The 17619-nt window shown below is 40.7% G+C and overlaps 2 protein-coding genes across 2 annotated transcripts in view; both read left to right on the plus strand.

Annotated features, from left to right (window-relative positions):
- rsf1b.1 (remodeling and spacing factor 1b, tandem duplicate 1) overlaps positions 1–7090 on the plus strand; it is a 41304-nt gene extending 34214 nt beyond the window's left edge. The window contains exon 16 of the mRNA XM_061962758.2: positions 5227–7090. Within this exon, the coding sequence (XP_061818742.2) occupies positions 5227–5711 (485 nt within the window). The 3' untranslated portion in view covers positions 5712–7090. The remainder of the gene's footprint in view (positions 1–5226) is intronic.
- A 4491-nt stretch (positions 7091–11581) lies between these two features.
- Positions 11582–17619, plus strand: part of rabep1 (rabaptin, RAB GTPase binding effector protein 1) — a 47899-nt gene continuing 41861 nt past the window's right edge. Inside the window, exon 1 of the mRNA XM_061962757.2 lies at positions 11582–11751. Coding sequence (XP_061818741.1) covers positions 11706–11751 — 46 coding nt within the window. The 5' untranslated portion in view covers positions 11582–11705. The remainder of the gene's footprint in view (positions 11752–17619) is intronic.

Raw genomic sequence — 17619 nt, forward strand, 5'->3', positions numbered from 1 at the left:
ACGTTGATGTAACACGTGGCTTGGCATTGTCTTGCTGAAATAAGCAGGGGCGTCCATGGTAACGTTGCTTGGATGGCAACATATGTTGCTCCAAAACCTGTATGTACCTTTCAGCATTAATGGCGCCTTCACAGATGTGTAAGTTACCCATGTCTTGGGCACTAATACACCCCCATACCATCACAGATGCTGGCTTTTCAACTTTGCGCCTATAACAATCGGGATGGTTCTTTTCCTCTTTGGTCCGGAGGACACGACGTCCACAGTTTCCAAAAAACAATTTGAAATGGGGACTCGTCAGACTACAGAACACTTTTCCACTTTGTATCAGTCCATCTTAGATGAGCTCAGGCCCAGCGAAGCCGACGGCGTTTCTGGGTGTTGTTAATAAACGGTTTTCGCCTCGCATAGGAGAGTTTTAACTTGCACTTACAGATGTAGCGACCAACTGTTGTTACTGACAGTGGGTTTCTGAAGTGTTCCTGAGCCCATGTGGTGATATCCTTTACACACTGATGTCGCTTGTTGATGCAGTACAGCCTGAGGGATCAAAGATCACGGGCTTAGCTGCTTACGTGCAGTGATTTCTCCAGATTCTCTGAACCCTTTGATGATATTACGGACCGTAGATGGTGAAATCCCTAAATTCCTTGCAATAGCTGGTTGAGAAAGGTTTTTCTTAAACTGTTCAACAATTTGCTCACGCATTTGTTGACAAAGTGGTGACCCTCGCCCCATCCTTGTTTGTGAATGACTGAGCATTTCATGGAATCTACTTTTATACCCAATCACGGCACCCACCTGTTCCCAATTAGCCTGCTCACCTGTGGGATGTTCCAAATAAGTGTTTGATGAGCATTCCTCAACTTTATCAGTATTTATTGCCACCTTTCCCAACTTCTTTGTCACGTGTTGCAGACATCAAATTCTAAAATTAATGATTATTTGCAAAAAAAAAAAATGTTTATGAGTTTGAACATCAAATATGTTGTCTTTGTAGCATATTCTACTGAATATGGGTTGAAAATGATTTGCAAATCATTGCATTCCGTTTATATTTACATCTAACACAATTTCCCAACTCATATGGAAACGGGGTTTGTAGTTATTTGAATGACTCTTACCATAATATGTTACGTTAACATACCAGGCACGTTCTCAGTTGGTTATTTATGCCTCATATAACGTACACTTATTCAGCATGTTGTTCACTATTCTTTATTTATTTTGAATTGCCTTTCAAATGTCTATTCTTGGTGTTGGGTTTTATCAAATAAATTTCCCCAAAAAACGCGACTTATACTCCAGTGCGACTTATATACAGTTAGGTCCATAAATATTTGGACATTGACACAATTTTCAGTATTCCAGCTCTGTACAACACCACAATGGATTTGAAATGAAACAATCAAGATCTGCTTTAAGTGCAGACTTTGAGCTTTAATTTGAGGGTATTTACATCCAAATCAGGTGAACGGTGTAGGAATTACAACACATTTTATAAGTGCCTTCCACTTTTTAAGGGACCAAAAGTAATTGGACAATTGGCTACTTAGCTGTTCCATGGCCACAGTTGTGTTATTCCCTTGTTTTTTTTTCATTTATTTCATTTACAAAGAGCAGATAAAAGGCCTAGATGGCATTTCAAGTGTGGTATATTCATTTGGAATCTGGGGAGGTCATCTCTTAATATGATGTCCAAAGAGTGAAGCAAGCCATCATTAGGCTGAAAAATCAAAACAAAGCCATCAGATAGATAGCAAAAACATTAGGTGTGGCCAAATCAACTGTTTGGTACATTCTTAAAAAGAGAGAACACACTGCTGAGCTCAGCAACACCAAAAGACCTGGAAGACCACGGAAAACAAGTGTGGTGGATGACAGAAAAATCCTTTCCCTTGTCAAGAAAAAGCCCTTCACAACAGTTGGCCAGATGAAGACAAGTCTCCAGGAGGTAGGTGTATCTGTGTCCAAGTCAACAATTAAGAGACGACTTCTCCAGAGGAAATACAGATGGTTCATCACAAGGTGTAAACCATCGGTGAGCCTCAAAAACAGGAAGGCCAGATTAGAGTTTGCCAAGAAACATGTAAAAGAGCCTGTGCAGTTCTGAACAACATCTTATGGACAGATGAGACCAAGATCAACTTGTAGCAGAATGATGGAAAGAGAAGAGTATGGAGAAGGGAAGGAACTGCTCAAGATCCAAAGCATACCACCTCATCAGTGAAGCATGGTGGTGGTAGTGGCATGCATGGCTGCCAGTGGAACTGGATCTCTTATATTTATTGATGATCTGACAGTAGCAGCAGAATGAATTCTGAAGTGTTTGGGGCAATATTATCTGCTCATATTCAGCCAAATGCTTCAAAACTCATTGGACGGCGCTTCACAATGCAGATGGACAATGACCCCAAGCATACTGCGAAAGCAACCAAATAGTTTTTTAAGGCAAAGAAGTAGAATATCCTGCAATGGCCAAGTCAATCACCTGACCTGAATCCGATTGAGCATGAATTTCACTTGCTGAAGACAAAACTGAAGGGAAAATGCCCAAAGAACAAGCAGGAAGTGAAGACAGCTGCAGCAGAGACCCGGCAAAGCATCACCAGGGACCAAACCCAGCGTCTGCTGATGTCTATGGCTTCCACACTTCAGGCTGTCATTGACTGCAAAGGATTTGCAACAAAGTATTAAAAAAATGTCAATTTTATTTATGATGATATTAGTTTGTCCAATTACTTTTGGTCCCTTAAAAAGTGGAAGGCACTTATAAAATGTGTTGTAATTCCTACACCGTTCACCTGATTTGGATGTAAATACCCTCAAATTAAAGCTCAAAGTCTGCACTTAAAGAAGATCAATCAATCAATCAATCAATCTTTATTTATATAGCCCTAAATCACAAGTGTCTCAAAGGGCTGCACAAGCCACAACGACATCCTCGGTACAAAGCCCACATACGGACGGGCAAGGAAAAACTCACCCCAGTGGGACGTCGATGTGAATGACTATGAGAAACCTTGGAGAGGACCGCATATGTGGGTAACCCCCCCCCCTCTAGGGGAGACCGAAAGCAATGGATGTCGAGTGGGTCTGACATAATATTGTGAGAGTCCAGTCCATAGTGGATCCAACATAATAGTAAGAGTCCAGTCCATAGTGGGGCCAGCAGGACACCATCCCGAGCGGAGACGGGTCAGCAGCGTAGAGATGTTCCCAGCCGATGCACAGGCGAGCGGTCCACCCCGGGTCCCGACTCTGGACAGCCAGCACTTCATCCATGGCCACCGGACCTGTGCCCCCCCCCCCCTCAAGGAAAAGGGGAGCAGAGGAGAAAAGAAAAGAAACGGCAGATCAACTGGTCTAACAGGGGGGCTATTTAAAGGCTAGAGTATACAAATGAGTTTTAAGATGGGACTTAAATGCTTCTACTGAGGTAGCATCTCTAATTGTTACCGGGAGGGCATTCCATAGTACTGGAGCCCGAATAGAAAACGCTCTATAGCCCGCAGACCTTTTTTGGGCTCTGGGAATCACTAATAAGCCGGAGTTCTTTGAACGCAGATTTCTTGCCGGGACATATGGTACAATGCAATCGACAAGATAGGACGGAGCTAGACCGTGTAGTATTTTATACGTAAGTAGTAAAACCTTAAAGTCACTTCTTAAGTGCACAGGAAGCCAGTGCAGGTGAGCCAGTATAGGCGTAATATGATCAAACTTTCTTGTTCTTGTCAAAAGTCTAGCAGCCGCATTTTGTACCAACTGTAATTTTTTAATGCTAGACATAGGGAGACCCGAAAATAATACGTTACAGTAGTCGAGACGAGACGTAACGAACGCATGAATAATGATCTCAGCGTCGCTAGTGGATAAAATAGAACGAATTTTAGCGATATTACGGAGATGAAAGAAGGCCGTTTTAGTAACACTCTTAATGTGTGACTCAAAGGAGAGAGTTGGGTGGAAGATAATACCCAGATTCTTTACTGATTCGCCTTGTGTAATTGTTTAGTTGTCAAATGTTAAGGTGGTATTATTAAATAAATGTCGGTGTTTAGCAGGACCGATAATCAGCATTTCCGTTTTCTTGGCGTTGAGTTGCAAGAAGTTAGCGGACATCCATTGTTTAATTTCATTAAGACACGCCTCCAGCTGACTACAATCCGGCGTGTTGGTCAGCTTTAGGGGCATGTAGAGTTGGGTGTCATCAGCATAACAATGAAAGCTAACACCGTATTTGCGTATGATGTCGCCTAGCGGCAGCATGTAAATACTAAAGAGTGCAGGGCCAAGAACCGAACCCTGAGGAACTCCGCACGTTACCTTAACATAGTCCGAGGTCACATTATTATGGGAGACGCATTGCATCCTGTCAGTAAGATAAGAGTTAAACCACGACAAAGCTAAGTCTGACATACCAATACGTGTTTTGATACGCTCTAATAAAATATTATGATCGACGGTATCGAAAGCAGCGCTAAGATCAAGAAGCAGCAACATAGATGACGCATCAGAATCCATCGTTAGCAGTAGATCATTAGTCATTTTTGCGAGGGCTGTCTCCGTAGAGTGATTTGCCCTGAAACCGGATTGAAAAGGTTCACAGAGATTGTTAGACACTAAGTGTTCATTTAGCTGCTGTGCGACAATTTTTTCGAGGATTTTCGAAATAAAGGGAAGGTGGGACACCGGTCGGTAGTTTACCATGAGGTCAGGATCAAGGTTAGGTCTTTTGAGCAGAGGATGAATAACCGCTTTCTTGAATGCTAGGGGAACAGTGCCAGAGGAAAGTGATGATTGTTTCATTTCAAATCCATTGTGGTGTTGTACAGAGCTGGAATACTGAAAATTGTGTCAATGTCCAAATATTTATGGACCTAACTGTATGTTTTTTTCCTTCTTTATTATGCATTTTCGACCGGTGAGACTTATACTCCGGAGCGACTTATACTCAGAAAAATACGGTAATTGGAAAAATCTATTGCGCCCATAAATCCCACTAAAAATACGGTATATGTTTTCCGTTAGTCGTGTATCTACGTTATTGACAAGGAACTTTTTTATTTGAGTGTTTCTACTGCAGCTTGCTTGAGGCTTGAATTATTAGCACCGCCTGCTGGTTGGTGCTAAGAACTGACATCCGTGAAGAGTCCATAGCAGTCAGACATGTCCTTAGAACTGTTACATGATTTGAAAGATCTGTTTGGTTGTGTGTTCCAGCGAGCTTCTCCCAAGACTCTGAAGAGGGTTCCAAGGATCAGTTATTGAAGAAGAAAGACGACTCCTCGGAAGAAGAGTCCCGGCAGCGGCGCCGGCGCCTTGCCCTCAAGCGCAGGAGAGCCTCGGAGGAGGAGGACTCTGACAACACCTCGGACGACTCGTCCGAGGAGGACCGGCCCGTCCGTAAGCGGGTAAACCGCATCGATTCGGACGACGACGACGAAGAGGAGGAAGCTGAGAAACCAAAGGAGAAGAAAGCCGCCGAGGAGGGCGCTGGCGTCACGGCGAAGGGAACAAACACATCGGACTCCAACGCGGCCGAGCCGACGCCAACACCTCCGCCGCCCGCCAACGGACAGACCAAGAGCGTGGAGGGCGTGATCAGCCGGAACGGCCAGGAGGGGGCGGCACAGGAAGAGGACGAAGACGACCTCTTGGGCGTCACGGACCTGGTGGACTATGTCTGCAATAACGAAGACTTGTAAAAAAAAAAAAGATGGTGTAATATTTCTTTACATTTTTGTGCTATTGTATTTTTATATTCATTAACTTTATTGTTTTATAAATGTTTCTCTGCAACACTTCCTGTTTGGACATTAGAGAAACGTCTCTCTTCATGCAGAGATCCCAGACAATGGCATTAGGCCGCCTTAATACGCAGCAGCCAGCAATGCAGGATTATTGCTGTTAGAAATAAACCCCGTCCCTTTCACACAGGCAGCCTTTATGTCACGGCGCCGACACGCCTTTAAAAGGCTGAGCGCTGCTCCCCGAGTTCACACAGGAAGATGAAAAATGGCGGTTAGTGAGGTACCGTACTTCATTCCAGCCTGGGTGAGGCGTAATAAAAACACTTCCCATATGTTCTACGCCTAGTCTAGAAGTTAGTCCGTGCGTCCTCAAGGGGTGTAAGTAAATCTTTGGGCACCCAATGATCTGAATCCCTTCTCAATTGTGGCAATGTATTAATTGGTATAATTCTAATGAAACATTGTCAAAACAGGTTAGAAAAGCTCTGGTTGCAAAATAGGTTCAATCATTTTTTTAAATTTAGACTCTATTCAGAATCGGGATGTGAATTGATCTTGTTTTGTTATGCCATTTTTTTCATATTGTACACATTTTAACTGCCATTTGTGTTTCTACGTTTTGGGGGAAAGGGAGCAAAGACAAACCCTTATAACAGTATCTAGTCGGGACTTTTATACATACAGTATATATATAATGTATTTTTTTGTATATCTAAATGTTGATTGGTTGTGGTGTCGCTAAGCAACTGTAAAGAGTGTTATTTTCTTTGTACGTTTTTATGAACTTGTCTTCCCGTACACAATAGATACTTCTTTTTTTTTTTAAGTCGAGATTGTAAAAATGTGTGTGTAGTTATTTGTAATATATCTATAGAGGCATTTTTAATTCAAATACCACAAGGCAGTTCTTCCTATTGGATTGCATGTGTTTTTATCCTAAGGTATTATGAATTTTCCAACAAAAGACAACAAATGTTAGCATGTGACCTGTTTTTTATTGTTAGACAATAAAACAGGAAGGGGAGGGGCTTGGCATACAGTAAGACCACTGAAGCTTGTTTCTATTTACCATGTAAGGCTGGCCAAAAACATACAAAAAAAAACAACAATGTTCAGAGCTGCATGGTCTGGTGCCAGTGAACGATATATTAAGTTTTTCTCTCGTTACCTCATGAATTTAGGAGGAACAGCGCCCCTAAATCTTTCCTTCTCTTTTCCCATCCCCTGTGTACAGAGCTTAGTCGCCCGCTCATGACTCCGTTATTTGTTTACTGTTATTTCTTATGATCTTGTACATTTGTCATAATAAAAGTGCTTTTAAGCCTCAAACATAATTGAGGTTTTTATTTTACACTGGCTTCGTCTCTCCCACACCCAACAGTTACGTTGTGTAAATGGCAGAGGTGGGACCAAGTCATTGTTTTGCAAGTCACAAGTAAGTCTCAAGTCTTTGCCCTCAAGTCCGAGTCAAGTCCCGAGTCAAGACAGGCAAGCCCCGAGTCAAGTCCAAAGTCAAGACTGGAAAGTCTCAAGTCAAGTCCTAAGTCCTGCATTTTGAGTCCTTTCAAGTCCTTTTAACCACAGACTAATATATTAACACAGATTGTGTATGCTTTTCAAACGCTGTATTTATTTATTAAAACAAGTGCATTTTAAATTGCAGGAAAGAAAATTGTGCTGACATTGCACTTTATAATAGCACTATTAACCAGTCATTTTAAACATTAACTAATTCCTTTACAGAACAAACACATTGAAAAATAAAGTGCAAATGTACTTATTTGTACAAAAGTGTTAACATTGAAAAAACATGACATATACGTGAACATAACAAAAAAGTTGTACTTTTTATATGTCAGGGCCCTATGCTGCATTGCATTTGCAAAAGACCAAATTAGCCAAGAGTCTGTCAGTCATTTGTGCACGATGGGGGCGTAGTATGATGCCACCATGGCTGAAAACTCGCTCCACTGGAGCACTGGAGGCAGGCACTGCCAAGACTCTCATGGCCACTCGGAACAGTGAAGGAAGAGTCTTCATGTTCAATGCCCAGAACAAAAGGGGGGAGAGAGTTGTTTTGGGTTGGTGCACTACTTGTAAGTGTATCTTGTGTTTTTTATGTTGATTTAATTAAAAAAAGAGAAAAAAAAAATAAAAATTCTTGTGTGGCCCAATACCAATCGATCCACGGACCAGTACCGGGCCGCGTCCCGGTGGTTGGGGACCACTGAGGTAAACAACCAACAGTATGTCAGAAAGCTAGCTAAAACGGTACACATATTCATAATATAGTATACATTTTAACTGACCTTTATTTTACTATTTTTGTCTTTTTTTAGGTGGCTAAAATACGCGGTGCTGCTGACCGCCGTCTAACGTTACGTGTGATATATTGACTAACGTAACCCTGCTTAAAAAAAATCACTGAACAAAAAGTATGAATAAGGTAGTGAACTGCAACAGATTCCCATGTTTGCAATAACGTTATAACGTTAGCAGTGAGTTTACAGCCTCACTGATTTAACTACACAGCAAATAAAAGTCACGTTACTTAGCCAATAAACGTTATCTTACATTCAAAACTTACAATTCTTTGTGCAACTTCAAATGCCGGACGAAGTTGGAAGTTGTTGCCTCTCCATCAGTAATTTTCGAACCGCATGTGTTGCATACTGCAAACCGTTTTGTGTTGACCACCTCGTAATTTTTATACCCAAACAAAATTATTTTAGGTATCATTTTTTGTTCACTGGCGTGTGGTTTGGACATGTCTTCTTCGTTGGTTGTCCTGCAATTTGATTGGATGAATGCTGTGTGATGAAAACAAAGTAGATCTAATTTGATTGGCTGTTGTACTGAGAGCACACCAGCTGACACACGCAACGCTGATAGACAAGTACACAATGAAAAATACGGAGCGCTCCCGAATAACTTTTTCATCTTTGGGTTTTGGGGAAAGTAGCAAGTCATGTCAAGTCATGTCAATTCAAAAGGCTCAAGTCCAAGTGAAGTCACAAGTCATTGATGTTAAAGTCTAAGTCGAGTTGCAAGTCTTTTTACATTTTGTCAAGTCGAGTCTAAAGTCATCAAATTCATGACTCGAGTCTGACTCGAGTCCAAGTCATGTGACTCGAGTCCACACCTCTGGTAAATGGTAAATAAAAAAGAGAATACAATGATTTGCGAATCCTTTTCAACTTATATTCAATTGAATAGACTGCAGAGACAAGATATTTAATGTTTGAACTCAGAAACGTACCTTTTATTTTTGCAAATAACTTAGAATTTAAAGGCAGCAACGCATTGCAAAAAAGTTGGCACAGGGGCATTTTTACCACTGTGTTACATGGCCTTTCCTTTTAACAACACTCAGTAAACGTTTGGGAACTAAGGAGACCAATTTTTAAAGCTTTTCAGGTGGAATTATTCCCCATTCTTGCTTGATGTACAGCTTAAGTTGTTCAACAGTCCGGGGCTCTCCGTTGTGGTATTTTAGGCTTCATATTGCGCCACACATTTTCAATGGGAGACAGGTCTGGACTACAGGCAGGCCAGTCTAGTACTCGCACTCTTACTATGGAGCCACACTGTTGTAACACGTGGCTTGGCATTGTCTTGCTGAAATAAGCAGGGGCGTCTAACGTTGCTTGGATGGCAGCATATGTTGCTCCAAAACCTGTATGTACCTTTCAGCATTAATGGCGCCTTCACAGATGTGTAAGTTACCCATGCCTTGGGCACCAATGCACCCCCATACCATCACATATGCTGGCTTTTGAACTTGGCGCCTATAACAGTCCGGGTGGTTCTTTTCCTCTTTAGTCCGGAGGATACAGTTTCCAAAAACAATTTAAAAATGTGGACAGAACACTTTTCCACTTTGCATCAGTCCACCTTAGGTGGGTGTTTCTGGGTGTTGTTGATAAATGACTTTCGCTTTGCACAGTAGAGTTTTAACTGGCACTTACAGATGTAGCGACAAACTGTAGAATAGAATAGAATAGAAAGTACTTTATTGATCCCTGGGGGGAAATTCAGCAAGTTACTGACAGTGGTTTTCTCAAGTGTTCCTAAGCGCATGTGGTGATATCCTTTACACACCGATGTCGCTTTTTGATGCAGTACCGCCTGAGGGATCGAAGGTCACGGGCATTCAATGTTGGTTTTCAGTCTTGCCGCTTACGTGCAGTGATTTCTCTAGATTCTCTGAACCTTTTGATGATATTACGGACCGTAGATGGTGAAATCCCTAAATTCCTTGCAATAGCTCATTGAGAAATGTTGTTCTTAAACTGTCGGACAATTTGCTCACGCATTTGTTCACAAAGTGGTGACCCTCGCCCCATCCTTGTTTGTGAATGACTGAGCATTTCATGGAAGCTGCTTTTCATACCCAATCATGGCAACCACATGTTCTCAATTAGCCTGTTCACCTGTTGGATGTTCCATATAAGTGTTTGATGAGCATTCCTCAACTTTCTCAGTCGTTTTTGCCACTTGTGCCAGCTTTTTTGAAACATGCTGCAGGCATCGAATTCCAAATGAGCTAATATTTGCAAAAAAAATAGCAAAGTTTTCCAGTTCGAACGTCAAGTATCTTGTCTTTGCAGTCTATTCAATTGAATATACGTTGAACAGGATTTGCAAATCATTGTATTCTGTTTTTATTTATGATTTACACAACGTGCCAACTTCACTGGGTTTGTAATCATTATCCATCCAATTCGATATAAATTAATTAGTTGAAAAATAATTTATTTAGTTTTATAAAAAATATCAAAACATCCATTCTTTTTTATGAAACATTACAAAATTACGCTCAAGCAGGTCATCTAGTACGGAATAAAGCTTGTCTCGTACCGAAAATAGCCAAGCCAGCAAGAAGAGGTTACTGAACGAAGTAATGTTGCTATACAGTTGTATACATCTATAATTAGTACATTTTATTTTGTAATTTAATTCAATCGTACACTATGTTGTTAAAGGTCGATACATTTTAGTTTGGTACCGGAAATAGTCTTTATCGTATCGGAAATAGTCTATTTAACAAGGATGGACTCAGTGAACAAATCAAATCAAATCAAATCAACTTTATTTATAAACAAAGTTATAATATTGCTATAGTTTTACACATCAATAATTTATTAATTTAATGAGTTTTTTCATTCAATGGTGCACTATATTGTTAAATAATCGTCAATACATTTCATTTTACTTTATGGGCTTAACCCGAAGCACTGAAGCGCGTTAAAATTAAGTTGGCTGCATTGGAAATAGCGTGTTTATTACTTTGTTGTTGTTTTAATATGTTTGAAAACATTTACGAAAATAATTTGCATGCACTTATTTTGAAAATACATAACATATGATTGTTAAAATATCTTTACTATAATGTTATTATCCGACCGGAAATAGTCTCTCTCGTACCGGAAATAGTCTATTGAGCACATAAGAAGGAATTAGTGAACGATGTTATAATGTTGCGATACAGTTTTTATACGTTTCGCAAATATATATGTGTACTATCATTCAATCGTGCATTTATATTGTTAAACGTCGATACATTTACTTTAAGGTCTATTTGGAAGCGCTGAAGCTCGTTGGAATTAAGTCGAGCTGCTTGTTTTAATACCGGAAGTAGTCTGGGTCGTTCCAGAAATAGTACATTTAGCAAACAAGAATAATTTAGTGAACGAAGTAATGTTGCGATGTATTAGTATGCATCTCTAATAAATACATTAATCTTGTAATTTCACTCAATCGTACAATATATTGTTAAACAAACGTCGTGAAGTTCGATCTTACTTTGAAGGCTCATCCGGAAGTGGTGCTCTTTCCCCTCCCGTAGGTTTTACTGTAGTTGACATGTTAGCCTGTTTCTCTGTTGGACACTCCTAGCGTGGATCTCATTGCTCTGCTGGTTACTTCAAGTCCCCTCAGAAGGAAACCATGGCCGAACAGGCCGCGGGATCCCCGCCCTCGTCCCGGCATGACGGTAACACCAGCTCTTTTATGGGTTATGTCGGGAGAACAGTGGTGGTTAACCACCTCCGGAGACGGCATTTGGCGGCCTCTGCATCTTTTTGACAGCGTTAGCTTGTTAGCATCCCCGGAGCTACGTGTCACACACGGGCTGTCATCAGCTTATAAACTCACGTTGCGGGTGTTTAAATGTGCTTAAATTGTCTATGTGCCATTATCGAGATGAAATAATGTGTGTTATTTCGCTAGAATAGTCTAGAAACGTGTTATAACACAGTGGTTGCAGCTGCTATACCTGTCAAGCATGAGCAAGAAGCTGCAAATGAGCTCAATATCATGTTCCATACCTTTTAAGTGTGCAGGAGGTACTTGATGAGCCTTTATAGGTGATTGTTATGGGACCTGCACCTACCAGGAGCTAAGTCCACCCCAGCCAGGTGGCCCAAGCAACGGTGTTGGGGCCATGTTTGGGTCCTGCAGCAGCCTTTTCTTGACAGCTTGTAAACAATCCGTTTTCCACCCATTGTTTGGCTATTTGAGTTTGAGTTTATTTCGAACATGCAAGCATACAACATGATACATCACAATTTCCAGTTTCAAATTTTCAACATGTTTGAAAAGGAGTAGGAAGAAGCAGAGCTTATTTAATCCTACCCCTTTTCTTCTACATAACAGTTGCTAAAACTTTTCAATCAATCAATCAATCAATCTTTATTTATATAGCCCTAAATCACAAGTGTCTCAAAGGGCTGCACAAGCCACAACGACATCCTCGGTACAAAGCCCACATACGGGCAAGGAAAAACTCACCCCAGTGGGACGTCGATGTGAATGACTATGAGAAACCTTGGAGAGGACCGCATATGTGGGTAACCCCCCCCCCCTCTAGGGGAGACCGAAAGCAATGGATGTCGAGTGGGTCTGACATAATATTGTGAGAGTCCAGTCCATAGTGGATCCAACATAATAGTAAGAGTCCAGTCCATAGTGGGGCCAGCAGGACACCATCCCGAGCGGAGACGGGTCAGCAGCGCAGAGATGTTCCCAGCTGATGCACAGGCGAGCGGTCCACCCCGGGTCCCGACTCTGGACAGCCAGCACTTCATCCATGGCCACCGGACCTGTGCCCCCCCCCCCCTCAAGGAAAAGGGGAGCAGAGGAGAAAAGAAAAGAAACGGCAGATCAACTGGTCTAACAGGGGGGCTATTTAAAGGCTAGAGTATACAAATGAGTTTTAAGATGGGACTTAAATGTTTCTACTTTTGTTCACTTCCTGTTCTCAATTTATTCACAATATACTCCATAAGTAATCACAATAAAAAATAAACAAATAAATAATAATTGGTGAAGTAAGTCATATTACATATAATGAGATAAGTAAGATTATTTTGAGAATGAAAGAATGGATGGAGGAAATAAATCCAGAATGTTTATCATGGTTCTTCTTTTTGAGGAAACTAATTGTTGGAGCTTCGAAAGTGGAATTATTTCCCATTCTTGTTCTATGTAGAGCTTCAGTCGTTCAACAGTCCGGGGTCTCCGCTGTCGTATTTTACGCTTCATAATGCTCTACACATTTTCTTTTATGAGACAGGTCTGGACTGCAGGCGGGCCAGGAAAGTACCTGCACTCTTTTTTTCTACGAAGCCACGCTGTTGTAACACGTGTTGAATGTGGCTTGGCATTGTCTTGCTGAAATAAGCAGGGGCGTCCATGAAAAAGACGGCGCTTAGATGGCAGCTTCCAAAACCTGTTTGTACCTTTCAGCATTAATGGTGCCTTCACAGATGTATAAGTTACCCATGCCTTGGGCACTAATACACCGCCATACCATCACAGATGCTGGCTTTTGAACTTTGCGTCGATAACAGTCTGGATGGTTCGCTTCCCCTTTGGTCCGGATGACACGATGTCGAATATTTCCAAAAACAATTTGAAATGTGGACTCGTCAGACCACAGAACACTTTTCCACTTTGCATGAGTCCATCTTAGATGATCTCGGGCCCAGAGAAGCCGGCGGCGTTTCTGGATGTTGTTGATAAATGGCTTTCGCTTTGCATAGTAGAGCTTTAACTTTGCACTTACAGATGTAGCGACCAACTGTATTAAGTGACAGTGGTTTTCTGAAGTGTTCCTGAGCCCATGTGGTGATATCCTTTAGAGATTGATGTTGGTTTTTGATACAGTGCCATCTGAGGGATCGAAGGTCACGGTCTTCTTGAAGTGGATCATATTAGTACATTGTTTGATTGCTTTGCTTAGTCCATTCCATAATTTAATTCCACATACAGATATACTGAAGGTCTTAAGTGTTGTACGTGCATACAGATGTTTTAAATTACATTTTTCTCTGAGATTATATTTCTCCTCTTTTTTTTGAGAAGAACTGTTGTATATTCATGGGTAGCAGGTTATAGTTTGCTTTATGTATAATTTTAGCTGTTTGCAAATTGACTATGTCGTGGAATTTCAGTATTTTTGATTAAATAAATAAAGGATTTGTATGTTCTCTATATCCAACATTATGTATTATTCTAACTGATCTTTTTTGTAACACCGTTAATGAATGAAGTGTACTTTTGTAGTTATTTCCCCATATTTCTACACATGTTTGTGTAGAAATATGGTTGTTGATGTTGTATGATGTTTGCTGTTTGTGCAAATCTCAAAAACAAAATGTTACAATTGCCAAAGACACACAAAACCCCAACTTTTTTGATTGATTGAAACTTTTATTAGTAAATTGCACAGTACAGTGCATATTCCGTATAATTGACCACTAAATGGTAACACCCGAATAAGTTTTTCAACTTGTTTAAGTCGGTCGGGGTCCACGTTAATCAATTCATGGTAACGTCTGTCTATCTGTGTTGGCCCTGCGATGAGGTGGCGACTTGTCCAGGGTGTACCCCGCCTTCCGCCCGAATGCAGCTGAGATAGGCTCCAGCACCCCCCGCGACCCCGAAAGGGACAAGCGGTAGAAAATGGATGGATGGGATGTATGAGAGAAACGCTGCAAGTTTCCAGAACAAAGCAAAAGTTAGCCTGCCTGAGAGATATCCACCTCTAAAGACTCTGGAGGGTAATATTTGACGTTGTGATGCAACGACGGCCAAGTGTTTAATAAAGACATAAAGTCAAATGTAACTTCTCGTCTGGGCATCCTGCTCATGTCTTTAAAAGTGAACTGCACTTTTTTTTGGGAAATATGCCTATCATTCACAATTAGAGATCTCCGATAATGGCTTTTTTGCCGATATTCCGATATTGCCCAACTCTTAATTACAGATTCCGATATCAACCGATACCGATATATACAGTCGTGGAATTAACACATTATTATGCCTAATTTTGTTGTGATGCCCCGCTGGATGCATTAAACAATGTAACAAGGTTTTCCAAAATAAATCAACTCAAGTTATGGGAAAAAATGCCAACATGGCACTGCCATATTTATTATTGAAGTCACAAAGTGCATTCTTTTTTTTAACATGCCTCAAAACAGCAGCTTGGAATTTGGGACATGCTCTCCCCGAGAGAGCATGAGGAGGTTGAGGTGGGCGGGGTTGAGGTGGGGTAGGGGGTGGCTGGGGGTGTATATTGTAGCGTCCCGGAAGAGTTAGTGCTGCAAGGGGTTCTGGGTATTTGTTCTGTTGTGTTTATGTTGTGTTACCGTGCGGATGTTCTCCCGAAATGTGTTTGTCATTCTTGTTTGGTGTGGGTTCACAGTGTGGCACATATTTGTAACAGTGTTAAAGTTGTTTATACGGCCACCCTCAGTGTGACCTGTATGGTTGTTGATCAAGTATGCCTTGCACACACTTGTGTGTGTGAAAAGCCGTAGATATTATGTGACTGGCCCGGCACGCAAAGGCAGTGCCTTTAAGGTAGAGAGCAGATATTGTACAGTAAGTGATTGTTTTATTACGTTCATAGTTTGTATTTGTTGTTTAGGACTTAGCAATGCTGCTACATAATGCTTTGTGTTTCACTACAGCAAGCTCTACTGTATATTCAGGTTAAAAAATATAAATTTCTAGATCATCATTTTCCCCAAGAAATATTTGTGGTCTTCCACAAAGTTTGCTATAAAGTTAAAGTTAAAGTACCAATGATTGTCACACACACACACTAGGTGTGGCGAGATTATTCTCTGCATTTGACCCATCACCCTTGATCACCCCCTGGGAGGTGAGGGGAGCAGTGGGCAGCAGCGGTGGCCGCACCCGGGAATCATTTTTGGTGATTTAACCCCCAATTCCAACCCTTGATGCTGAGTGCCAAGCAGGGAGGTAATGGGTCCCATTTTTTTATAGTCTTTGGTATGACTCGGCCGGGATTTGAACTCACAACCTACCGATCTCAGGGCGGACACTCTAACCACTAGGCCACTGAGTAGGTATGATTAGTAGTGTTGTCCTTGTTGAAGGGAAAAGCGACCATAAGGCGTCTGTGAAATTATTAAGCCGCCGTATGCTTAAAATGAACCAAATAGGTAAATATGACATGTTATTAGTAATGTGCCTGTTACTACATTACACATTTACTTAAAGCAAAAACGACAATTTGGGTTTTTGGATGTTTTTTATCGCACTTTATTGGCGGAATAGATCGGAATAGATACCATTACCTCCATTACTAGCTGACTTTTGCTAGAGTTCATTTACGAGTTAGAATGCATGAAAAAAGAAAAACTTATGTGTTCTTGTCTTGCATAAGGATTGTGACTGAAAGCAAAAAAGTGCAGTTCCCCTTCAAAGATGTACATCTCTAAGGTCTGGGCCGTCTGGCTGACTTACTTCCTTCTTTTTAGATCAAAATAGAAACATTTGCACACAATTTAGGATAGCATGGTTTTCATTTTGACAATAAAACATCACTAAAATATATGAGTTTTTCTTTGGAAGGCAAGGTTAAAGAAATATTAGCAAAATATATATATACAGGAGGCTAAACCAACGATGATACATTTCAGTTGATAGCAACAATAAAATTGAATGAAAATTGAGTTATGTGATTTTTTTTTTTACCAAACATGATTAAAATGAATCACCTTGGTTTTGTATCAAAACGGTATAAAAACAAATCCTCCAAATTTCCCAAAAATGATAATCAAAAGGGAAGGCAAGTATTTTCATACCAAAGACTATAAAAATGCTGCTTGGCACTCAGCATCAAGGGTTGGAATTGGGGGTTAAATCACCAAAAAAGTATTCCCCAGCGCGGTCACTGCTGCTGCTCACTGCTCCCCTCACCTCTCAGGGGGTGGAACAAGGGGATGGGTCAAATGCAGAGGGTAATGTGTGTGTGACTATCAGTGGTACTTTAACTTTAACTTTTCTGCCCCCTACATAATCATAAAAAAATGAGTAGATATTTACTCTTGTAACAATCCCCCCACCCAAAAAAAATATATATTAATGTGAATAAAATATGGAAAAACATGCGTTTGATTGGAGATCAAGGAGTGGAACTAAAACAACTGAATACCTGTTTTGCTTCATAGAAACATACATGTTTTTATACAGCGCAAAGAAGAATATTCTTTCTTGAATTCTATTTTTAAAGTCAGATAACTTGATTAAAATAGTCCAACATTTAGATTTTTGTGAAAAACTAAAGAAAATAGAAATAAAGATTCTCACAAAATTTGTCGATGCATGGATTTGTATGAGACCGTGGTATTTTACTCTACATGGCCTATACCAGGGGTCGGCAACCCACAATGTTGAAAAAGCCATATTGGAAAACGAATACCAAAATAAAAATCGGTCTGGAGCCGCAAAAAATTAAAAGCCTTATTTAAGTGTTATAATGAAGACAACACATGATGTAAGCGTCCATATTAGCTATATTAGCCTACTTTTAAAATGACTATGT

Source organism: Nerophis lumbriciformis, linkage group LG09 (genome assembly GCF_033978685.3).
Source record: "Nerophis lumbriciformis linkage group LG09, RoL_Nlum_v2.1, whole genome shotgun sequence".
In the NCBI taxonomy this organism is placed as follows: domain Eukaryota; kingdom Metazoa; phylum Chordata; class Actinopteri; order Syngnathiformes; family Syngnathidae; genus Nerophis; species Nerophis lumbriciformis.